This window comes from Prenolepis imparis, unplaced genomic scaffold (assembly GCF_030444845.1).
Source record: "Prenolepis imparis isolate NDT839.2.m4 unplaced genomic scaffold, iyPreImpa1.0 SCAF_6, whole genome shotgun sequence".
Classification (NCBI taxonomy): domain Eukaryota; kingdom Metazoa; phylum Arthropoda; class Insecta; order Hymenoptera; family Formicidae; genus Prenolepis; species Prenolepis imparis.
The window spans coordinates 2703640-2730153 of NW_028141164.1; the positions used below are offsets into that span (position 1 = coordinate 2703640).

The 26514-nt window shown below is 36.5% G+C and overlaps 1 protein-coding gene across 1 annotated transcript; it reads left to right on the plus strand.

Annotated features, from left to right (window-relative positions):
- Galphao (G protein alpha o subunit) lies at nt 1–26514 on the plus strand. The gene is made up of 8 exons (XM_083041061.1): nt 1–456; nt 7786–7828; nt 11559–11700; nt 12857–13017; nt 16932–17060; nt 17647–17776; nt 18765–18918; nt 19015–26514. Exons 1-8 carry the CDS (start codon nt 339–341, stop codon nt 19200–19202), a joined length of 1065 nt encoding a protein of 354 aa, XP_082897187.1. The 5' UTR covers nt 1–338; the 3' UTR covers nt 19203–26514.

Genomic DNA, 26514 nt, shown 5'->3' on the forward strand with positions numbered 1-26514 from the left:
GCGGAGGAAAAGAAGACGGTGGTGCCGGTGAAGGAGGCAGTGCCGGTGAAGATAGTGGTGTTGGTGTCGGTGTCGGTGGCGAGAGTGTTTACGGTGGTTGTGGTGACGGTGGTGGTGTCGGCTGCTGTGGTGGCGACGGCCGCGGGTGCAAAGTGCGACGAAGAGGACGGGATTAACGAGGCGGCGACCAGGAGAAGAAGGAGGGGGAGTGGTTGCGCCAGGAGGTCGTCTCATCTTCTCCGGGGCGACCGGGCCGTTACCCGGCCGCGCTGTTTAGCAGCAGCAGGTGATACAGGAAGTGCGCGAGGGTGGCATTTGTGAAGGCAACGTGTAGCAAGATGGGCTGTGCCATGTCCGCGGAAGAGCGGGCCGCTCTGGCTCGCAGCAAGCAGATCGAGAAGAATCTCAAGGAGGATGGCATCCAGGCGGCCAAGGACATCAAGCTCCTGCTGCTTGGTACGTGTGTGCCATTTATTCTCTCTCTCTGTTTACTTTGTGTGATCCCGAAATATGTATAATTGCTCGTTGAAGTTTTATGACAAGGCTAATATTTGAAATTCTTATTTATATATACGTTTATTCGAGGCAGAAGAGAAATTGTTCAATGTAAAGTTGGAAATCGGAATTTTATATAAAATTTAATATTATTATTATTATCATCCGAGTGTTCTTTTCTGTCGATTACTGTTTCGATTTATGTTTCTTACGATCAAATTAGAATGCAATGATTTCGGATTTTCCAATATTTTATCAAGTGTTTTTTTGTTTGCTAAAATGTTACACATTACATGTTATTAAATTTATATTTATTTTTTGTATATTTAATATAAAAAGTGTCGACTGGTACACACACCACCTAATATGACAATAACTAAAATGGGCAGAAGGAGTGTGACACACCCCAGTTGCGAGTCATATCGAGGTAAACAAAAATATAATGTCTCTTACTTGGAAAATAGCAAATTATATCTTGACAAATGTATTGCAATAAAAATATTACAATTTTTTTTATAATTACAATTTTTTATTTAATTCCGATTTTCAATCTTATATTGAATCTTTTTAAAGAATTTCTTTTCTATATTAAATTCTAAGAATTCTTTTCTATATTAAATAATAATGCGGAAAGATAACAAAACGCAATTAAATGATGCAATGTTCTTGATTGAAAAGAATTATATAGCTCTTTAAGAGTATTCTCTGAAACGTGGGAAAGATAACTTTTATGTCAAGGCGTGTAAATATTGCCCTAGAAATTATTTTCCGGAATAGTTTGATACAACTTGACGATTGACCGCGATTATATCGACAACGTCGCGACGTCGTTGCATATCTACACCGTTGCTTTTCTCGCGCGTTAGATATTTCATGAGCTATGGCGGATCTATGATCGGTGAGGAGTTGCGCACCACGTGCGCTTCTAGTCTTTATTGATCTACCTAATTTTCTAGATTGCAAGGAGCCAATTGCATCGAAGTTCTTTGTCGCAAAAAATTGATCGAATTTGCAATTCATTTTCAATTATTTTCGATATAATGTCAGAACAAAAATTGATGATGTTTCTCTGTATAAAAAGGTTGATCGTAAACATTTTTAACGCTGATTTGCACGCAACAGATTATGTAATTATATCAAATTAAATTAGAGACACACACATACGCATACATTGACTCTTTAAACGCACGTAAAGTAATAAATGTCAAGTCTCAGTTTGTCCAAACAAAAGAGTTAAAGAAGATTCGCTTGAATTTGCCCGCGTTCTCGCGAATAAAGAGAGAAGAGAGAGGACAGCTTTTTAAATTGACGGGCGCGCAGGAAATTGAACGCGACGTAAAACCGGAAGAATAGCGCAACAAGCGTGTTCCTCCTTATTGCGGAAGGGTAATGCCCGACCGCTCATCCGACGTCAGTCGGTTGACAGTTCTTTCAATCCTCGCCGGAGAATTTCGAAGCATATAATTGCCGGTGTGTGTCGACATCAGATATTATTTGACGTCGGTGTTTCGGGATGACGACGCGGAGATAGCGCGTGTCATTATTTACAATAGGGAATGTCACTTTCGGGAGAGAGAAGTTTTTAACGATTTAAAAATTAAAATAGCAAACTTACGTCGTTGCATCGAAATACATACATATATGTATGTGTAACATAGATGGATGGCCAAAAATATTTTGATCGAAAATGAACGACGTCACGATCGCTGGAAAAATAAATCACAGACACAGTTCTTCCTTTTTCCCTCTGGCCTCTAAAAACTTTCGAGTTATTTGAGCGATTGAAGAATGTCACCGGGACCTGATATTTATCGGGACACATACTGCCACCACGTGTCGGTATCCTTCGAGTTATGGGTGGGAGGGGAAGAGGGTTGAGAGCTATGAAATTTTTAGTCGACCGGAAAAGTTTATCGTCAGTTTTTTTTTTTTTTTTTTTTTTCCCCCCAAACCGAGAACATGGAGGGATACGAGGATAATTTAGGATTGCGGTTTCAACGCATTTTATCTTCAACTGACATGAGTCGTTTTCCGCATTACAGATATATTGTACAAAGTACATTCACAAATAGAACAGTCAATTGATTTTTTTAGTTGTAACATTTCGTAGAAATTTTTGTTTCAAACATAGTCTCTGAATGTATGTGTTTGGATTGGAATTATTGTATTATTTATAACAAATTTTTTTTATCTCATAAAAAAAAGTATCATGAATAATTATAAGATTTATATGAATTAATTGGAATTATTGTATTATTTGTAACAAATTTTTTTTATTTCGTCAAAAGGTATCATGAATAATTATAAGAATTACAGGACAAAAATTTCAAAGATTTTTCGTTCTGTCAATATTTCAAGTCTATTAGATTTTCGGAATCGATGAGATTATTATATAGTAATAAATTCTTACGACGATTTATGCCTGATGGATTTTTGTAAGTATTATGCATAATGCACGATTTATTATATAGACATAGACACAGATATTTACATAGTTACCCGAAAACTTGATATTAGTTCCTGATTGTCGTGTGTTTGCGAATTCTTCAATAAGTTTCATATTTTATCGCGGTGTTATTTTTGTGCTCGATGTCATAATATCCGATATTAACGAGACAAATGTTGTGTAACATTTCATTGCAGATGAGATAATTGCGCTCATCATTAAATTTGAATTATATTTTATAGATATTGTTGCGCGCTAATTGTGTTCCTAAATTTGATCGAAGTCTTAATGAGAAATTCTTCGCCGACCTCGCGCTATAATTAAAAGCAAAATCAGTGCGGGGGCGGTATAAAATGCATCGCGGCGTATTGTCCTCGCTTATCCGTCTGATTGTGAGTACTAATTGCTTCGCACATTTTCAATTTACTTTATCGTTCTGTTTCGCGATGAGATATCCTCTCTGGTGTCCCGAAGAGAATCACCTCGATCTTAATCTTAATCTGATTTTTTTTGGGGGGGAAGGTCAATCCGCGTCGCATTTATAATATTCAATTATAATATATAATTTATATTTATAATTACCGATTATAATATCGTATTATATTATTCAGCATCAATCAATCAGTCAGTAGTTACGATTTGAATTAAGGCTCCTGGGTGCTCACCGCGGCCATATTGGATTGTGACGTCAGAGGCGAGAAAGCACACGCTGAAAATTCTTAGATGTCATTTTTTAATAAAAAGATATTTCGATTAAACAGCACTTCGGATGGCTTTAGCACACTCTTAAAAACCCCCGAAAACTATCCTTTTCCCTTTATAATCAATCAACATCTGTAAAATGATCGAGATATCAGACTTTGACATGCGGAATGACTGCGCATGTGCAAAGACCAGACGGACTGGGCTTCATAATATTACATTTTACAGCTGTTGATTGATTATAAAGGGGAAAGGATAGTTTTCGGGGTTTTTTAAGAGTGTGCTAAAGCCATCTGAAGTGCTGTTTCATCGAAATATTTTTTTATTTTGAAATGGCATCTAAGAAATTTTAGCGTGTGTTTTCTCGCCTCTGACGTCACGATTTCGACATGGTCGGAAAGGAGCCAGGAGCCTTAATACATCGTAAAAGTAAGATTGTTCTGAGATTAAATAAGAAATAAGATTTGATTATTTAATTACTAGAAAAAGAAGCAAAAAGAAGCTGAATAATTTATATATTTATGTTTATAATATTCGATTATAATATCGCATTAGAATATCCAACGTCAATCATTATGTCGACAACTATATACGATACGAATTAATAATACATGATAAAAGCAACATCGTTTTGAGATTAAATAAAAAATAAGATTTTATTATTTAACTAGCGTATGAAGAAGAGCTGAAGAGTTCGCCGGAAGCTCTCAATTTTTAACGACACGTTATATTCGTTTTTTTCGAGGATACACAATACTTTCTGAAAATTGCAAGTCTGGGTTAGCTCGAAACGCGGCGCATTCAGCACCGTGAAAGATACGTTTTCCAGCGAAATGTGGGTCCTGTTTATTGGTATAACGAGTGACGTCATTCGCCGGTGGAACGTGCGTGCGTATGTACGTGCGCAAATTGACTGCGAGTATTTTCATCCGATTAATAGTGCCTCGGCTGCGAAATACAAACGCATGTTGCGTATTTCAAGGCGATGCAGGGCTGTTCTATGGCGTTAAATGTCGACTGAGATGCCTTTGTCGCGACTTTGTAGCGTATAGATATGTAGAAAAATGAAAGAGAAAGAAAAATCGATTTTTTTTACTTTGATTTTAAATCGTAGAAAGAAATAATTTTTATTTTTGCTATTGTTATATCTTTCTATTTCTCATTATTGAAGTTTTGTATTTGAATTGGGCACAAGCGAGTTAACTTGTGTAAATAATAGGATATTGCTATGAAAAATGATTGTAAAATATTAACGCGACATAATTAATTATGAGAGAATTTAAACATAGAGATTTAAATATATTTAAAATATATTTAAAAATATACATATATATATGTTCTTTTATTTTTCTTATTTTATCAAATAAGTATGTGTCAATAGAATTGTAGTTATCATATTTTACATAGACGATCTATTCCTTCGAAAGTTTTACAAGCTTCTGCAAGTCAGAGTCAAATATACTTTGTGTATTTAAGAATTATTAACATTGATTACATATTGCAAATGCGTGTACTAATGTAAAATGGAGTAAATGGCAAAGGGCGCGGTATATTTGCGCGTGAAACCGGCCAAAACCCTTCAACGGAGAGGAATTGTAATAAAATATAATTCATTACAATCTGTAAATCATAACAAGAGGAAGAGATATTTTTCCATGTGATAACATTGCATTCAATGTCCAATTACATTACAATCATTATTTAATCTTCCAACGAGTATTGCAATACATAGAATTATATGGGATCTGCGTTTTAATTTATATTTTAAATATCTGGTTTTTAAATATTTCCTCTCTCCAAATCTTAGCTATTTTTTCAAACAAAGTTTAATTATGAAATATTTTTGCTTTACAACCATCAGAGAATTAAACAGTCTTCTATATCATAAATTTATAATTTAAAAGATTTAATATATTAAATCATATTATTATTAGTAATAATTAATAACTGATGTGTGTATAAAAATAACGTTTAAACAGGGTTAAGAAAGTTACTTTATAAAAATAATTCGTTCTTTTTTCCTGAAAAGTCATTACCACATTATTCGATCTTAAAAAGTAACTCGTTATCATTACAATTTTTGTAATTTTTTTTATGCTAACAAAGCCAAGGCATATCGATATCGATATAAAATTTGTATTTTATTAATTGTGAATCTTATTTATTATTTTTTTTGAATATACAAAGTGAGGCATTTAGAATGAAACATTTGAATTTCTCTTTTCTTTCTAGTCAATAATTATTTGAGAAATATATATTTAAATTAGATAAGATTACTATTGAAGTTATTAAAATTATGAATATAATTTATATACATATAGGTATATCGCTATTACTATTAATGTCGATATCAACAATATCAAAAGCAGATTCGAAAAATGGCTATTGAATTTGTTATCGTCATCGAAAAAATATTTTACTTTATCCCTTACAAACACATTTTATAATGGCTTTATCGTTATAATTATTGAAAAAACATATTGTAATGATAACGTTGTTACAAATAACACCAGTTCTCAGTCCTTCATTTAGACGAAGAGGAAAGCTCATTGAACGAAAAAAAATTATCCGTAGCATTTTATGTCAAATATTATCTATGATATAAAAATATTATTCACGTAATATCCAATTGACAAAATTTCCCGGATTATTGATATTACTCACTTTCTTTAATTTAGCGAGAATGGCAGAATTTGATTTTCGTAAATTTTCTCGTACATAATTAGCTACATACTAGACTTACATGTAGTATAGATAATAAAGTGTGAACATTTTTTTTCTTATCAACCTTTCCAAGCACTGAAATTTATCTAAATTATCTCATTTCCGCATTTATCACGTATGTAATGGATAAAGATGCTCTCAAAGTAAACTTGGCGCGAATAGATGAGAATGAGGTGCGATTGAAGCTGTTACACGAAATATACAACGATGTGTTGTAGATTAATTTCAATTTTTTTGTAGTAGATATTAAATTTTTATGTATTATATGTATATTAATAATTCTCACAAGGAAAGAAAAAGATTTGAACGCAATCGTCAAAATCTAAGATCAATTTCCAGATGAAATCGTTCCAAGTTTTGACAGAACAGTGTATTAGTATAAAGTACAGAGCGGCTAATAGATTTTAAATATAAAAATTTATAAAAAACGACACTATAGTAAACGCGATCTGACTCTGAGTCATACATTTCATCCGAAAGTATACAATGTAGAGCACATACAGTAAGTTCGATAGAATTTAACTAGAATTACCGGAGTTAGAGTTTAACAGGACTTATTGTTAGTAGAGTTTGAGGTACAATCGGTCTATCGAGAGTAAATAAAGTTTCGGAACTCGGATCAATAATAATTCGTTCCGATGAACTCTAGACAATTTTTTTCAACTCGTTTATTAGTTCTCTATTCGATGCTTTTACCTTTAGAAGAGAGCGTGACGAGAGGATCATCATTGTTGTCTCGAGATGATGACTCTTTTCTTCCCGGTCTGTAGAACGTTCACTCGAGATTTCACGTGTATTCGGTCGATACTAAACGACTCTAGCCGTGAGTAGCTATTATAGATGCCTACTTACACTGGGAGTGCATTTAAAAGTGAGAGGGCGGAGGCTCGCGATAAGCAGGAAAAGCGAGTTCCGCCGATGTATCCGGTTATATGTTATATATTTCGCGATAGCTCGTCCTAACGCGATCATCGATCCGATTTTCGCGATGTAGGGATGTCGAGAATCATCTTTCTTTTTCTTGACAATTATTAATAATGAATTAAAATTTGAATTATATCTATATATGATTATTACTAATTTCTAAAATAATTATATATCATTATAATTAGAACTACAATTAAATTTTAACGATATATCTTTCGAGGAATTTCTCTTTGATGATAATGATTTGATGGGTGGGAATTATTGGTCATAGCTTTTTAATCTTCGATATATAAGTTATAAAATATCTTTGCAAATAGTTCTGTGATCGCAAGTCCGTTGAAGCGAGTCAATCTGAAATTAAACAGAGCACGAGGAAGCCTATCTTTCCTTTGTTCATTGCGCAAAGTGCATTTTGCAACGTAATTCGATGATACGTAATCGCGAGAATGACCGCCTTCAATTAACGCTTCTCTTTCTGTTTCTTTTTTCAGGAGCGGGCGAGTCCGGCAAGAGTACCATCGTGAAACAAATGAAGTAAGTATAATCGCCTTAACACTACACATGCACACTAATTATCATTTAGAAGGGAGGGATTCTATTATTGAAACGAGATTATGTTCGTGTCTGTTGTTTGTTCTGTAACACGTATCAGCTGCTCCCGATTACCAATTAAATTAATTAACTCTAAGTTAGTCGGTTAATTACGCGACGGTTTTTAAATTACATTTCAACGTTCTTGAATTTTTAACGATTAAGATTTTAATAAATTTCTCTCAATGTAAAATATATATTAAAATCTCAACGGGCTAGGGATTTATTTAATTACTTGGTATCGTATTGAGAAAAATTTGGGCCCTGTGCATACAATTAATTGGTTTCAATAAAAATTAATTTTTCCTTGAAACTGATGCTCTATTATCGTCTGGCTTTTTCTAGCCGGCTGAAAATTAAATTTTTTAAATGAATTTTATTTCGATTATATTATAGCAGAAAATAAAGATTTACATTTTATGAAAAAACACAAATAAGCGGCGTTGAAATTATTATAAATTTGGAATTACACATATTCGATTCGTTCGCGTAATCAGGCGAATTTTACGTCACGAATTTCTCAACCGCTCAAATTTAACGGCTCTTCCGGTGTTTGGAAAATGAGACGATATGAAGAATACGACAAGAATGGGGCGTGGATACAATGGTACAATACGATGTCGAACAAGGCTTGCATCCTTTGATGTTTCGCGACGTCGCGGAAATGCTAATTTGCGAAGGCTCATCAGTCAGTTGCAGACTGACGATTACGAGAAATACTTTCCCACGCTCCTTTCCTCGACCCTCGACTAGACTGTCAGATTTTCATATTTTAAGGATTTTAACAATTATCCTAATCCTTAACAATCCTATTTTGTAATATACGTTTTTCATTGCTTAACTTGTTACTTTCTCTTGTATAGAATTAAAACATCTTGTGTAGAATTGAAGCATCTTGTATAGAATAAAAACGTCTGTACGTCTTTTAAATTTTATATATAAATTAAATGTAATTTCAATTTTTTTATTATTATATCAGCAATTTGAATTTAGTTCTTTAGTTTTGCTTCTATAAATAGCAGTAATCGAATTTCGGCACATTTTTTAATGAGAGATTTATTCAAAAACGAAAGTTAATTTAAATAACACGTGTTGATAATATAGAAATAAAAAGCACAGATTTTTTAAATCAAATATATTTTAATTTGCTAGAGATTAAATGGTTTGAATCATAACGCGTGTTTGAAAATCAAATTGTTTAAGTTATATTTTTATAGACATTCCTCGCTCACAATTTCTCGTATTCGTCATTCTAAATTGTGACACACGATTCACAACTTGTCCTAAAATCCAATCAAAATTCATACAATCAAAATTCTATTTAAAATGTATGTTGTATGTGTATGTAACTGTGCTCAACATAACTTTCCAAAACTTCTAATAGGAAGTGAAATTTGCATTGAAAATTTATTTCATCACACGCAGGCCCGACACACATTCATTCATTCATCCATCATATATACATCCTATATAAAAACGCGTTATCAGAACATATAATCTTTTGAAAATCTTTTATAAATAAATCCTCGAATGCACATTCAAAAGAGCTTTTTACGTTGTGTATATGCACACACAATTTCCTCGTGAATTATTGTCGTCGCGCCGCAGGAATAAGTAGAATAGCATATAATAGAGCGCGTCCATCTCTCGCACGTGCGAATAGATTAATCTTTTCGCGTCCGCGCATCGGCATTATTTCGAGGCAAACTGTTGCCTCGTCTCTCGGCGAGATCGATACTCTCTGCCAGAGTATATAACGATACGCTCTTTGCATGTGTTCGAGAACAGCAGCTGTTCCGTGATACGCGCTCTCGTTCGAGATGTTAGCACCACCGCGTATGTGCACTCTCTCGTCTAGATTAACATATTCCCTCCGATCGGATCCGAGTCTTTCTCTCTCTTTCTCTTCCTGTGTTCTGTGCTATGAATGGGCCCTGTTCAAGGGGTCCCACGAACAAAGTTACCGCTGTGCACGTTCTCTCGGCGGAAGGAAAGCTTGTCGACTCGCGAACGGGGATGCTCGCTATATTTTTTTGGCTAGCATCGTGATATTTTTATCTCTTTATTTTTGATTCTTGATTAATTTCACACATGCGTTATCTTTGATGCTTAATCTTCGATATTATAGATTTTACGGTACTATTTTATTCGGTGGGATATCGGATAAAAGCGTCAGAAATTTTTCGCGAATTTCGCAATCTTCATTCATTTTTATATAATTAATTGTCGTAGAAAAAAAAATCATCGTTATAATATATTGGATTTTTTACTTAAATATTAACAGTGCACTCTCTTCACATCGGGGCTCTGTATTTTCATAGTATTTTCGAAATAAGGATCCCTATATGTACAACTGCGTCTCTTGTATATTCTGACTGCACAATTTATCGATGCGCATAAATGCAGTAAACAGTGAGTACCTGAGACTGAAGTACGAGCGAAGCTCGTGAGTTTACGTACACCCTTACAACACCCGGTTTTCCTTCGCGTGCAAGTACCCATAAATCCGATGATATGTGCGTGCGTACGTAATGCTCTTTATGCCGTCGTTAATATCGTTACTCTCGAAATAGTGAGGGAAGAGGGCCGCCACTGCATGTTTCTGTGTCATTTATTAGTGTAATAGGCAGTATGATGTTCTTTGTTGGTATTAATGTGCCATTAACTGTTGTTTTATATGTGGTCGCTTTGACGAAGCGAGGAGCATTATATTATAAAATGTTACACAAATATGAATTATAATTAGTATTTATGAGTTAAAGCTTTCAAATTGTATTTTCTCTCTTTTTTGTACAGCTAAGGTAAAAAATGAAGATATATTATACATGATATATTAGGATAGAAGTTATTAAAATTTTTAAATACTTTAAAATATACATATGATAAAGAAATACTAGTGAAAGATTAAGATAAAGACTTTTAATTAATTAATGTTTTGTTATATTTTTGAAAATCTTTTGGGTTTTCTCGAGTCTAAATACACTATATTGCATATGTAATAAAATGAGAGAGTGGAATATATACATGATTTATATTTTCTAAAAATTGTATTGAAGATATTTGCAAGATGAGAGAGAGAAAAAGAGAGAAAAAAATTATATATATATATATTTTTTTAACTGACATAAAAATCTATATCGTATAATATTATTCCGCGTGTTTTCATTGGTATACATAATTCCGACTCTATAACTCACGTATGTTGACTCTGAACATTGTTACGATGTGTACGGGCACTCGTGTAAGTCACAGTTAGTATATGTAGCGTACATTGCAATTAATACATTTACACACGATGCACTACGTGACATACATTAATTCAAGCAGTTGCGTACGTGACACGCGTATATATTATAGCAAACTGCGCAAGCTGTTTACGAGAAAGAGTGAGTGAAAGAGACATTTAAATTAAATGGAATATTTATACGTGTCTACTCATTTAATATCTATTAATACGTGTCATCAATGATACTCTCCCTCTCTCTCTCTCTCGACGTGTATTTCGTTTCTTTACAAAAGTGTTTATATTCTAAAAAATATGCCGTATTTGATATATTTTTAGAATAAACTCGCCGTTTTTAAACTCTCTCTGTCTCTCGATATTTATGGGAAAGAAAAGATATTTTCATTTAATAAATTTTATGTGTTTACGCGATTCTGATTCTGCTTTCAGAATTATCCACGAGAGCGGCTTCACGCCGGAAGACTTCAAGCAGTACAGACCCGTCGTATACAGTAACACGATACAATCTCTAGTCGCTATTCTCAGAGCAATGCCTAACCTGGGCATCAGTTTTTCAACCAACGAGCGAGAGGTAATGTATATTTTTAATGTTTTAAAAAATAGCGATTTGTTGTCGAGGGGAGGCTGCGTCGAGATATAAATTTCAAACATGACAATCATGTGTTTTACTGAATTTTTTTGGCAATTCGCGAATATAAATCAAATCACTTTTGTTCAGTTTGTAGTTTGGACAAAATCATATGTTAATGTTTTGGCAAACAATATATATAGTTTCTTAATTTATTAATATCACAGATTTTTTAATCTGAAAAATATCATACATGCAATGGAAGAATGATCAATTATTTAATATTTCCGATGTAATTTATTAACGTGAGAGCTTTGCTTATCTGTACAGTGTATATACACACAAGTGTATCATAAAATTTCAATGAAATGTCAATTGTAAAATTATGGAAATGTGTTCAAGCATATCAATCGCGTATATATCTCGTGTATTATTTAAATATTGCATGTTGACTATTTTAACGTGCGAGATGTATGACATGACATCGAGAATGTGGTTCACTGCACGCCGACAATTATCTAATGAATGAAGCATTTAACGGCGAATCACGACGTGTTGCCTGGTCGATTAGCCGTCTAAAGCGATCGTGTAAAGCGATCCGACTTGTCCGGATGCCTGCTTCAAGATCGCCCGAATAATTATTGACTACCTCTCCTTAATACACAGACCTCTTTATATATGTACATACGCGCCAATGTGTCATTGTTTAAATTATATGTATAATAATCACGTACATATGTGAAATGAATCATCATATGTGTCATCAAATGTGTCATTTATTATAATTAAAAAATATAGTTGTTCATCAGGAATGTTGATCGTGTAAACCATCCAATATTGAATTTACGCTAGAATTTAATTTAACTTGTGACATCAGCGCACGTTATTTCACAGGAAAATAATTATTATTCTTGTCAAGTAATTAGAAATTGTGAGAATACTTAAACATAGAAAGAGTCGAAACGTCTTTAATGTCTCTCATGTCATTTTACAATTATGTTCTCGTATTATTATTCGTAACGCGTAGAATTATTGGCAATTATATATTAATGTTTAGCAAAGCCTGAGACACAGAAAGCAAACTTTGTGCTTCAACGTTACAAGAATATTTCGGAGATGTAAAGATTAAAAATTTTCTTTTTCTTTTTCGTGCTTGCAGACGGACGCAAAAATGGTATTCGACGTAATTCAAAGAATGGAAGACACGGAACCCTTTAGTGAAGAATTATTGGCGGCTATGAAGAGGCTGTGGTCCGACAATGGAGTACAGGAGTGCTTTGGCAGGAGCAACGAGTATCAGTTGAACGACTCCGCGAAATAGTAAGTGAAAACGATTACTCTATCGAAGGATATAAATCTCAAAATTTTCCAACACCGTAAAAATAGTATGAAAAAATTTTAATCTTTAAACTTTAAATATTACAACATCAGTGACAAATTGTAAGACTTATAGAACACATACACGTACAAATTTTGTCAAAATTGTCAATAAAAGGTAAAATTTACAAGTTAACATATATATATATTTTTTTATTTAAATAGAAACTATTTTGAGGCAAAATAACAAATTTTATATTTGTGAAAATTTCACGTAACGCGGGAAACTAATTTTGGGTTGGTAAATTTCGGCACTAGTTTGCCCCTGGCTTTATCACGCGTCACGAAGAAGGTATTCAGGACTTGAATTTCACTCTTGAGAATTCGCGTGCTCGAAAGGACGGAGGTAGAAGGAGCAAACCTCATCCTGAACACGAGACCTGTCGTCCCTTCTCTCGGTTTCGCAGGCATATTTCCGCGCTGCCCCTTCGTTGGATATTGATTTTGTAGTAGCGCTTGTATCTCGGGGTATAGTACCGTTTTCCAATACTTTCATCAGTTATCTCCACACTAAGCATATTTTTTTTTTTTTACAAAATACCTTGAACGCGTACAATGATGCGAATCTATCTACTTTGATAAAGTCAAACAGCAGTATTCGGCGAGTTGATCTCAAATGACGATTTAAAAAAAAAAAAAGTTTTTCTGATATTATCAGAGCAAATGCAATTATCTTCGCGAAGTAATCATTAAAAAAACTCCCTATCTATACTTTTTTCCTATATACACAGTATTTTCCTATGGGAGGTGTTAAAGATTAATGCAAGATTAAAAAAAACACGAACGCTAAATTCTGCATTTTAAATTTAATTACTTGAAACTTGTGATCTTTTAAAATCATTTTTATTTTAATGTACTTGTTTAAAAAAAAAGATAAGTTTTCTAGAATCATAAGCATTTTCTTTCTCTATAAAATTTTCCCGCTGGACATTGAAAGAAAATCGGAGCGTTGTACAAACAAAGATTGATCGCGAGAGATTTAATCGCGCGCAATTTTCCCGATATACACATATATCACGTCGTGGTCACTATTGCGCCGCTGATATTAGCGGTAGATTTTAACTGCATACGTGTTTGCCTTCCGCATGCAATAGCCGGTGTATGTGAAAGCGGCGGGTTTTTTTTTCCTTCAGCGGACTCGCGCCGTTTCTGGCGCCGTCCTTTCGTTTTAATGAACCGCACTGCGGTTTCGCACTCGGGGTTGCACGATACGTGCCGCTATCGCGTACACTTATTGCACACGCAAGTATTATACACATACACACACATACAATCCGCGCCATCGCCTAATATATCATTCATCGGGGGTGGGGACCTGTATCCACCGTAATAATCGTGTGTAACGAAAACCGGCCTTTTTTTTTCGAGAAAAGCGACGATATTATAATCGAAGTCGCGAAGTAAGAAAAAAATGGCGAATCCATTTTTCGATAATTGTGCCATTTATGTCACACTTGCATTTGCATCAATCAGAAATATGTTTACAATAGCCAGAGCAATACACCCCTATATCACCCACGGTGTCTGTATATAAGAGAGAAATGGCCTCGCTCTTTCTGGTATTAATAAACCGAATTTACTCAAATAAACGAATACTGTTTTGTGTATTTCACGGGAAAAATCACGATGCACCATTTGAAAATGTTACATATTACTTTACAATTAATTCGAAAAAAATCATGGCCGAGAAGAAGAAATCTTTGCTTATTGTTGCAAATGTTTCGAGTTTAAAACATGTACATTGATATAAAATTATAAACTTCTGAGAATTTGAAAAGTTTTTAAATTTGTCGGAAGGGAGAGTTTTTCCCTTAATATCTTTCCAATTGCTTATAACTTTTAAACTCTGATACCTTGATTTTTTTTAGTTAGAGAAAACTCATCTCCCTCCACAAGTTGATCAAAGATATTATATCATTAATACGCTAAGACCGTGAATCTTTTGAAGTGAAAAATGAACATTCCGTAAAGAGGGACAATTCTCATGCATGAACAACCCCCAAGAACTTCTATAGAACGCACACCCTAGGTAGCTACTGGTAAGACTTCATTTCGCGAACAGGCCGGAAGAGGGTAACGCGAATTTCCCGAGGAAGAAATCGCGAAGGGGTGGGTGTCGGGGAGAGATGCGACAGGTTTGGCGGAAGATCGGGTCGTTCGAAAGGGGGGAACCGGAGGAGAGAGAGAGAGAGAGAGGGAAGGGGGATGATACGGTGGTAGCGGGCTCTGATAGTTGAAATATATGAGAAATACGTGTATACCCTCTCTCTCTTTCTTTCTCTTTACTGCTTTCTTCGAGGTTCTCTCCCTCTCCCTCGCTCCTCGTCATTATTGATCGCCGATGACGTCACGCCACGCCCGTGTCACGTGGCATGCGGCCAAGATGGCCGACCGGGTTCCGGCATACAGCCTCTCTCCTATTTTCTCCTCGGTTTATTCGTTTCTCTCTCTCTTTTTTTTCCATCCTCGCCTTTTCCCTCGTCGGAAAAATCTAAGCTCTTTCTCTCTCCAGAGAGATATTATCTGGACTCTCTTGTTCGCCTCGAGTTTGGCATGTCCTAAATTGCCGGATCCTTCATGGCGACTCGATACTCTCTCTCTTCGTGGTTCAATCTATCCTTCCATTTCCGGCTCTCTCTCTCTCTCTCTCTCTCTTCATGTTCTCATGGATTCTTTCATTTTATCGAATCATTTCCTATTCTCTCATATTTTCTTGCTACTAATACTTTTTGCATCTTTTTATATATATTTTTTTTTATCAGAAACGCATTTATCTGGCCTCTTCATCATCAGTTTCCGACTGCTTCCCTTTTTCATCTCATTCTTTTTTTCATTACGTAGGCTAAAAGGAATGACGTTTCTCACCTTGCAACCCCTAAACGCCGTAAGCAGTGGCCTAGAAAGATGGCGCTTGCGTAGTTCTCCCTTATAGTTTTAACCTCTTACTTGTTCTTTTATTTCTTGAAAAATATACGGAATTCGGCGATTGTTGAATCATCCGCACCTGATATTTCTCGCTTTGTAAAATAATTGTTATTATTAGCACTCAATGCTCTCATCATTTTCATCATTTAATACTATGCATTCAATACGTTCATCATTCGATATTTAATATTCACATCCCCAATATTTCATATTCAATATCGAGAAATATATTTATTAAACCTCTCTATTCTATTTACGATAGCTTGCTAAAATGAAACACAAACTATTTTTCATATAAATTCTCTTCTCTTATTTATTTATAAATTGCCATCTCTGTGGCAGGTATCATTTGTATACTAAAATAATTTGTTGAGTTATAAGTACTGTGCCGATTTCGCGGATAATTTGCGAGAAACTTCTAAAGCGTTTGCGCTGGTGGAAATATTTCCTTGCAGCAGCCAGTTCACACGAAGACCCGATTACAGTAACGCCATTTATTATATCCCGCCCGCTACCAGCTACTTGTTGCAAACCGCGCCCTAGCTCCCATCTTTGTCAAATTAACACTTCCACTATTCGGAATCGAATCTGAATTTATTATACGTAGTAGATTTATTGTCAATTAATTGCTACTTGGTCAAGAATTTATTGTCTTTATATATAAAGATAAATATGTGCTTATAAAAAAGAATTGCACTTATGGAAATGAATAAATCGAAATTAGTTGTCATTTTGCTGTTTTACGAAGCTAATGTTTCAGATACTTAAAATAAAATATTCAAAATAATAAATTTATTAATATTAATTGATATTTGATATCCAAAATACTTTGGATATCGAAATACTTAATGGTGTACGCTAATGTATAACAGAGTTACATCCTAAAGTAACACGATATAGCCACATTTTCATGAATCCATCGTTCTTCATAGCTTCCTGGACGACTTGGATCGATTAGGAGCCAGGGAATATCAGCCAACGGAACAGGATATTCTCAGAACCCGAGTAAAAACGACGGGAATCGTGGAGGTTCACTTCTCCTTCAAAAACCTCAACTTCAAGTAAGTTGGAGTTTTACATTTAATTTATTTAAATAAAATTAAATAAAAATTAAATAAAAATAGGAATAAATTCAGAGATATAGATTCGTGGTTTCGTGTAGAATCGTCTTGCGCGCGATGATGCAATAAACGAACGATATCAATCGCTCTTGCTTCATTATGTCGACTCATTTCTGTAATCTTGTGGGCGAACACGGCGTTTCGGAGACGCGAGGCGGCTATCTTGTTATGAATGGTCGGCGCAGTGAGTCATTACTGTGTAAATTCGAGCGCTCGCTTTTCGAGAGCGTTGACTCGATACTATATTTTTTCTTCGATTTGTCAGAGAGAGACTGGAAATTAGCGTCGTTAGTTGAAAATCGCGCGCGTGTCGAGATAACATTACATTCCCTGGCCTGACCTCTCGGAGGAATTAAATGCCGATTAAGAGTTAATTAAAATACGCGACATTGTGAACTCGGAACGGTATAAAAGTTTGATACGTTTTTTAGATATAAATATTGACGTTTCGTTTATCGAGATTATTAAAAAAAAATAAAATAACAAGGAGAGAGAGAAATTCTGATTATGTTCTTTTTTTTGTTAGATTATTTGACGTTGGTGGTCAGAGGAGCGAGCGTAAGAAATGGATACATTGCTTCGAGGATGTGACTGCAATCATTTTTTGCGTGGCGATGTCCGAATACGATCAGGTTTTGCACGAGGATGAAACGACGGTAAGTACGAGATGTCATTAATTTGACTTTTCATCTCAAATCTGAACGATTTTACGATTTTCTTTCATAATTTCAAAGTAATTTTATATAGTATAAAATTATTAATATTGAAACTTTTAGTGCGCGCGCTACATTAAGATATAATAATAATAATATAACAAATTTATTTTTATAAAAAGTTCGTAATATAAAGACAGGCAGAAATTACTATAATTTTCGTAGTTGTCAATATATGTATTACACATTTTTATATATAAGAGTTAAATACTTGAATAAAAATTATATAACATTTTTAATCCGCGAGAAACGATAGAAATCAACTAACTAAGTAAGATTCCCCTTTCTTCTCGTTGCGTTCAATTGCAAATGTGCGATTCATACGATTATATTGAGCGAGATAAATTTAGGCACGGTTGATACCGGGTTGAATGTACGATTCGTCAGAAGAATATCAAGCCCAAAATTAGGAACGTGATGTTAGAAGAATACGCGTAAACTGAAGCTTCGAAGAATCAAGGGATCAATTGCCGGGGTCGCTGCACGTGGGAAGGTTCCATTGAACTCTCCGTTCGCGTGCATAGTGACACGCGCGCGTTGTCATCTCACCAATGTTGATTGGTGGTGCCTGTCTCGTGACCTGTATCGCCGGTCCATCACGTGTCTATGCGGATATCATGCTATACGGAGCGAGTGAATCACGTTCGCCATTAATAAGAGAGGCTCGCTTTAAGTGCAATATCATACTTAAAGTGGATCTTATAAATCGTCGGCTTGAATTATACGTGCACTATTTATAATGATGTGGTTACGTAAATGGGTCGTGATTAATCCCTTCGCGCTTAATCGATTATTGTATTTTACAAAAAAAAAGAAAAGAGGGGAGAGTTTTAAAAGTTTACCCGTTTCGCATCGGACATATCGACTGGTATAAATATCTGTTCGTGTAAACACAAACAAAATCATACGATATCCTTCTGACATTTTGCAGAATCGAATGCAAGAGAGCTTAAAGTTGTTCGACTCGATCTGCAACAACAAATGGTTTACCGACACCTCGATTATTCTCTTCCTGAACAAGAAGGATCTTTTCGAAGAGAAAATCCGCAAGTCTCCTCTTACAATCTGTTTTCCCGAATACGCTGGTAAGTGCATTTTTTTAAATACAAAAATTTAATTATTTTCATTTATCTCTTATTCTAAGATGGCTAACGAGTCTGTCTGTTGAATGCTTATCGCAGGTGCGCAGGAGTACGGCGAAGCGGCTGCATACATCCAGGCGCAGTTCGAAGCGAAGAACAAGTCGACCACGAAGGAGATCTACTGCCATATGACCTGTGCCACCGACACGAACAACATTCAATTTGTGTTCGACGCAGTCACAGACGTCATTATCGCTAATAATCTGCGCGGCTGCGGTCTCTATTAGGCTAATTCTGTATTCTACGTTAAGCGCAAACAGAGGAGGAAAACGTTACCACGACACGGCTGGCCGGACGACATACTTCAGCAGGTTCGAAGCTTGTTTCGATTCCATTCCGGCTCGAGAAAGAAAGAGAGAGAAAGAGAGACGATCCCTTTTGTTATCAACTCTGAGCAGAACGTAGCGGAACGCGTTTAGTTTGTCTCTTATATTAACGAATCCGAAAAGTCGACGTCGTTCAATCGTTCGTGATGTCGGTCGGAGAAACGGCACGCTCCTCGGCAGCGTGAAAGAACGATCGATTACGGAGGGAACGCGTGTTCTAAGAATGAGCCATCGTTGGCTCCGATTCTCGGACGGGGGTAGATGTCGTTTTCACAGGAAACGAGACCGAAGCGATCGAGGGCGGATCTGTTTGGCAGTCTACGATCTTAATCTACGCAGAGAAAAATGAAGGGAACTTTAATTAGTGCGCTCGCGTTTCCACAACCTGTTATCTCTGGCGAGAAATGTGTCGCAGAAATGTACCGCGCGTTTCTGACCATCAATGGCGATGAAAACGCGAAGATCCTGCACAAAAATAGAGATCCATAGTCGCGAATTAATCGATCGAAATAGCATCACCAAATGTCCTCTCGTTTACGTATCGAGATTGTCGAGGCTCGAACATTTTTTGTACCGCGATTTTCGGCTTCGTTCTCGTTTCGCGAGAAACGCTCGAGCATTCCATGACGCTCTACGCAAAAAGAAAAAGAGAGAAAGAGAGCGAGAGAGAGAGAATCATGCGTGCGCGCCACGCACACGAGTCGAAATTTTTTCCCACAACTTTCGCACACAGATTACTAAGCGCACTCGAAGTTTCGTTTATATATTATATATATATATATATATACATATATATACACACATACATTTATATATTCTCTTACGTCTCTTTTTTCATCGAACGGCACATCCGCACATTCGCGATTGGACGTGATCTCCTGAGAGCTTTTTCAGATTTGCATTTTGATAAGTAGAGAGGGCAGCTGAAAAGCGACGCATTTTGTAACGCAAGATTGTAACGTAACGATACTGCGCAGTTTCAAAGCTTGATGACTTCTCTTAATATAATGTTAGATCTACCTTTTTTTTTTCTTTATTTTACTTTACATCATTTCCATATCGCATGATTGCCATACAGTTAATATTAACGACCACGCACACTGGATATTTCTAGACACAGGAACTGATTATAGCCACAAATATCGATTTATACGCACATACACACGCATAATTATTTCGCAGCGGACAAATTTATTCCTTCATCAATGATCGTCACTGTGAGTGTTAAAATATACTTTTATCATCACACATGTACACGAATATACAGAATATATACGAGATGTCGACCTGAGAAATCCTCGCAACGTTGAATCATCGTTTTGCAAAATATATCCCGATAGAAATATTAGAGAAGAAATGAAAAGTTGTGTCAAATTTGTACGAAATAATTTGCGAAATATAATTTGCGCGCGCACGAAATATATTTGCGGATATCAAAGAAAAAAACTTTTGCGGAAAGCGAGACTTCTTACAAGACATTTGACGTTGTCGTTGATATAACTCTGATAGCGATTCAAGATTTCACTGTTGAACGCTCCATACGCAGAAACGACACACGTATGCACATGTGTACAATTTCTGGGACATCCTGCGACAAACAAACGCTGCAGCGGGAATCCTAAGAGTGTATTTTTCTAAGTGCTTCGTTTTCTTCCTTTTCGTTTTTCTTATAGGGTGTATCGACAATACCGCTGATTAAGTTCAATGTATCAGGGGGAGGGGGAGAAAGAGGAAAAGGGTGAGAGCGAGTGGATGGGGAGGAGGACGGGGGAGAAGTGTACGAGAGCATGCACATGGGACCTCATATTTAGGCGCGCGTAACCAGCACGTGTGTAACGCGTTCCGAAACGGGCGTGAATCTCGTTGCGCACAATCGTACTGTACTCGGCTATCTCGCATAAGCTATATTTTATTACACGAGAGTTGTTGCGTCGAGGGGGAGAGATTACGGGCAAGAGAAAGACGGCCGGTGACGCATCGTCTCGCCGCATCGTTCGAATGCCACGAGACGCGCGTTTCCTGGCGATTATTGTAGCTTTCGCGTCGGAATGGAAGAAGCTGGGACGGAGATAGGAAGATGCGCATAGAAGAGGACAGACGCGCACGTTAGATTCACTTAGAAAAATCGAGAGGATAACGCGAGACGCGATAGAAGACAGAAGCGAAATAGCATGAGAACAAGACTTTCGAACTAGAATCTACAAAACTGTCCAAAAATCGCGATCCCACCTCGAATCCTGTAAGACTGCGGCTTCTGTGTCTGTGTCTAGTCTTGTCAGCGAGTCTGCGCGTTCTTCTTCGTCTCTACAAAGTCCCTGTCCTGGGTAATCCTCGCGACTTTCCTCGCCGGCGCGTTTCGTCTTTTCGATAAAGAGTCGGCCAGTCCATTTCCTTTCGCGTGATCGTATTCGTCGCATCGTCTTGAAATCGCGATTCCGTTTTAATTCGTCTGACAGTCTGACTCTATCTTTGAGACCAGTGCGAGGATAATCATGTCCTTGGAAGAGGAAAGGCGACGACACAGATCGCCCGATGAAAGGGTGGATATGGGAAACTTGTACATGGTAATACCGAGGGTGGACCAAGAGTCGTTTTTCGAAGCGAGACGTTTGAAAATATTCGGCATAAATATTGATGCTCGTAGTCGTTCGATACTTGAAGAAAGACGCGGTCTCAAAGGATACTCGAACATTTTTCGAATATCGAGACATTTCTAGACATCTCCCTTCAGACTGCGGATATAGATTTTCTGCGAAAGTATCGGATATTTCGTACTATTGGTCAGAGATCACATAATTGATACCAACGCGACGAAGTATCGATACTTCAGACGTAAGCGTCGAAAGTGTGGCAGCGATGCTATTTATATATTACATAGTGGTCTTGAATTACATGATATTTAATCTTTAAGTATCGAACGAGCACGAGTGTCGACAGTTGACGCTTTATCAGCACCCGTTTATCCGCGAATAAATCGATGGCATCGAGGCGTCACCAGCAGAAGGGCTGATGAGCTATATAATTGCGACTTTAGGGATAAAGTAATTTATACGGAAACCAAAAAAGAGGAACTATGTAAGAGGTCTCAAAATGAAACGTACCAAATAGCGCGTGCCAATGCGCATGACTTAACTTTTAGTCTAGCTAACGTTAATAGAATATCAAGCGGAGCCGTTAAGCTGCGCTTTTTGTCAAGAAAAAAGAAAGAGCGAGAGAGAGAGAAAGAAAGAGAGAACGAGTGAGAGAGAGAGATAGTGCAATGAAAAGAGCGATAAAATATACGACGAGGCTGATATTTTCGGTTGTTGTCGCGCGATACGAGGATTCGATCAGACGCATCTGTTTTTTCAGTCTTTTTTTCCCCATTGGACCAGCAGCTTCAGATCGTCGTGTCAACTGTACCATTTTAATAAGTATAGTTGAGCTACTATTACTATCTGAAGGAAATTTAATTATCACACAGACGCGAGAATTCGGCCGATCTTTGTCTTTTCACGAAGAGATGATCGACGTCGATCGAATCTTCGGTTACTCGCGCGCGATTTATCATCGTATCGCCACGGATTGCACGAAATCGATACGAGGAACGAAATCGAGGCAAACGATGCCTTGGGGAATTTTTTGTCTTACGCAATTCATCCTTGGAAGAGCCAGGCTCGAAGGCTGCTGCTTGATTTGTCTCTTGTCTATCTGTTTCGCGCAAATCTGGAATTAGCGACAGGCCGAATTCTGGCGACGTTCGATTGACGTTAAGTCGCGATCACGCTTGAAGATCGTCGTTTCTCGGCTCTAGTCAATCATCGTCGTGCGACATGTGAAACAACGTCTTACGAGACGATGAAGATGGGAAGATTCTGGAGGGTCTGGAAAAGAGAGGATTGGAGGGGGGAGCAAACACACACGCGTAAAAATTTAATTATGTAATGTTCATAAATATCAAGCGCGCGAGACGCTGAGAATAATATGTGTTATTTTAAAAAGCGCTAGGGTGCGAATGGGGTGATACGCGTGAATATATTTGTAAGAGTCTACCGATTTACTGCGTTACTAGCTTATATAATGATTCAACATTAAGAAAAGCGATGTAAGCGATGATGTTTCTGTGTACACGTGTGGGACGCATAATTTCCGAGTAAGAGGCGAGAAACTTGGGCGAAACGAGCGGCATTGGACGGAAGCGGTTGCGAGAAACGATATAAGGAAACGGTCGTAAGCGCAAGAGGTCAGTAGCCTTTGGTAAAAAAAAAATTATAAGGCAAAGAAACTGGCTGCTTGACTTAATTGCCTACTGGTTTCCAAACGCAATCGCGACGTGAGAGATCTGTATTCGGTAATAAGGGTGACTGACAGATGGGTATAAGATTGGTAAAAATTAGGTAGGACGTTTCAATAGACCGGCAAGAAATGAAGTAAGCCTGGACGATGATCGCACCAGCCGTAGATGAGATCAAAAGATATACGAGTGTATATGGTGACGGATTATAACGCGTGACAGATCGGTGAGGCCTCACGACCGTTTCCTCCCTCGCGTCTCTTGCTCCGTTGTTTCTCACGGCACGCACATGTGTAAGCGAGCTCCTCTCCCTTCGCAGCACAATTCGCGACACACACTTCATTTCGTTTTCGAAATGTCACCTCTCATTCGTCTCACAACCGATCACAACGGGTCCCGGCATCGGATCGAGCGCGATGATCCGATGATATTCTCGGATAATCTCGCCAGGGTGGCCTAGTTCGTGCTTCAACATCCGAATGTTGAGTTTTATTCGTTAACGATGAAGGTATAAAAGACGTACAAATACGACGTCTGAAAAATTAGGACATCTTCTAGATTACTGTGTTATTTGGAAGATTTATTTTTCATGAGATTTTTTTGGTCTTTATTTTTTGTTCCACTTTAATTTTGTTTTATTTCATTTTTTGTTATAGAAAGAAAGAAAGCGGTGATTTATATTTTAGTCTATCGAGATGTTATTCTGGTCTTTATTCAAATACATTCTACGGATGCTTTAATGTTTTAATATGTAACGATTTAGCGATTGCGCGCAATGATCCATTTCATTTTCATATCAATTTATGAATTATCGCGGTAAACGAGGAAGGCAAAGCGAAGGAAAAGTCGCTTAGGACGATCGCGATTTCGTTGACGAGAACAATTTGACCAGAAGTGCGAATTGAATTGGGAATTCAAAGATGCAAAGGATTTGCGCGAGCTGTCGTTGATAAGAAAGGACTTGAAACGCGCGAGATAATCTAGGAGTGAAAAAGAATTAAATTATGTGAGATCGATGAGGAACTTTACTTTGTCTTTGTTTATTGCGACAGCAATAACGCGGAACGTTTGCGTGAAAACGTCGCAACTTTGTGGCGTAAAACAGTAGCAGCTTTTATGCATAATTATTTTTACGCATGTAAAATGAATTTCCATCTTTCCTTTCATAGAAAAACGTACTCTATAAAAACGATAACTACGATATGTCAAGTATTTTATTTTACTCTTTTCTTTCTACAAAAGATATTTTATCGGCGTTTTATTTAGTAAAAATATTTAAATTAATTTTTGTTGATTTAGCGAATTAAAGTTGCGGAATTTTCACGACAAATCACGAGAAACATTTCATGTGCGGAGAGCCTTGTGTATAGCGCGAGTTGTTTCGTGGCGCAAAGTGTAACTTAATTTCGCTTGAAACTTTATCCAAGATACGAGTTCTTTTTTTTTGTATTAATTATCGTCTCTAAGATTAGTGTTATTGACTGTAGTCTCGCGATAACGTAGCTGTATTGTTCATTATTCACCATGATTGCCATATTGTTGTAAAATTAGCTTAATTACATAGACAGCCGATAGAAGCTATTGTGACGAGTAATATATATATAATTATACATATATATAATTATACATATATAAATATAGAGAATACGTATTAGTACTGCTAAGTCATACTTTTATGTGTGTATGTGTGCGGGCGCGTAGACGGATGGATGGCGCGTATGTGTGTAGCATTTCTAGTCATGTAATCGAACCAAAAAAAAAAAAAAAAAGAAAAGAACGTAACAACTAAATGTCTACGCGTACATGTACGTACACGTGTATACCTGACATTCGCTCGTTTAAGTTTTGCACACGGCGTGTCCCAGATTTAGCGAGAAATATTTTTCCATCATTTTTCTTATCTCTGAAAAATCGATTAAGCGAAAATATCTGTTGAGAATATAAAAATAATCCTTTCTTAAAAATTTTAATTAAATTATAGGAAGATACGGAATTTTTTTGTGAATAAAAATTCTTTGTGATGAGTAAAAATGCTTTGTTTTTTTTTTAAATTAGTTTCAAGTTCAGCCTACTTTGATCGAAATTTGGAAAGATTGAATGACTTCTCTTCAATTTTAGTTTGTGTTATAAAAAAAAATCAGTGTCAAATTGATCAAAGAAGCCATAACATTTTTCTCAATAGATCTGGAACATCCTGTATATATCGGGTATATAATTGCGCGCTTCTCACATGTGACACCGCAAGAGGGAAACGAATCGTGATTGATCGAAAACACAGTGTGAAGGGTCGCGCCAACCTCTATAGAGACTGTGAGCCGTAAAACATTGCATTTCCACGCTGATTTATTATCGGAAATATTAAGTTTTTTATCCAATCTATTTACTTTTTTTACTCTTGTACTACTTTTTGTTTAATCTATCTTTTTTTTTAAAATCTGTCGCGAGGAGAAGGAAAAAGTCAAAGGAGAGACGTAGCTAGGCTGCCCTGAAGGGCTCGCGTTCGCGAGGAAAAAGTTGAGAGGAACGACAAGAACGTTCCTTTCAAAGAGACACGGCCTCCCGGTGAAAATCCACTATAATGACGACTATAATGCGAGGCGAGATGAAATTTACTGTGTCGACAACAGTTGCGACGAACTATTCGCTATGCATCCTATCGTATAAAAACATGCTCTCTCTGCCGTTATTGCGGTTGAAAGCGAGCGAAATGCAGTAAATTGAATGGGAGGATTAATTATAGCGTTATATCGTAATTATAATGATTAATGGTAATTATTATAACACACTGATAACGATAAAGATAACTAAAAAAAGTGGATAATAATGTTTAATTGACGATCAATAATCAAGAGCGCACGTATTTCATGATGCATTCATAGTTTAATCATTATTTGATTTTCGTTGTGAAAGAATGATGTGTAAGATGATATGAGAGTCTTA

What these genes read in the sequence shown, in the direction of transcription:
- Galphao (XM_083041061.1), top strand. Translation starts at nt 339, where the DNA reads ATGGGCTGTGCCATGTCCGCGGAAGAGCGGGCCGCTCTGGCTCGCAGC. An exon ending in TTGAACGACTCCGCGAAATA is followed by an intron (nt 13,018 to 16,931) that starts GTAAGTGAAAAC and finishes CGTTCTTCATAG; the next exon opens with CTTCCTGGACGACTTGGATC. An exon ending in TGCACGAGGATGAAACGACG is followed by an intron (nt 17,777 to 18,764) that starts GTAAGTACGAGA and finishes GACATTTTGCAG; the next exon opens with AATCGAATGCAAGAGAGCTT.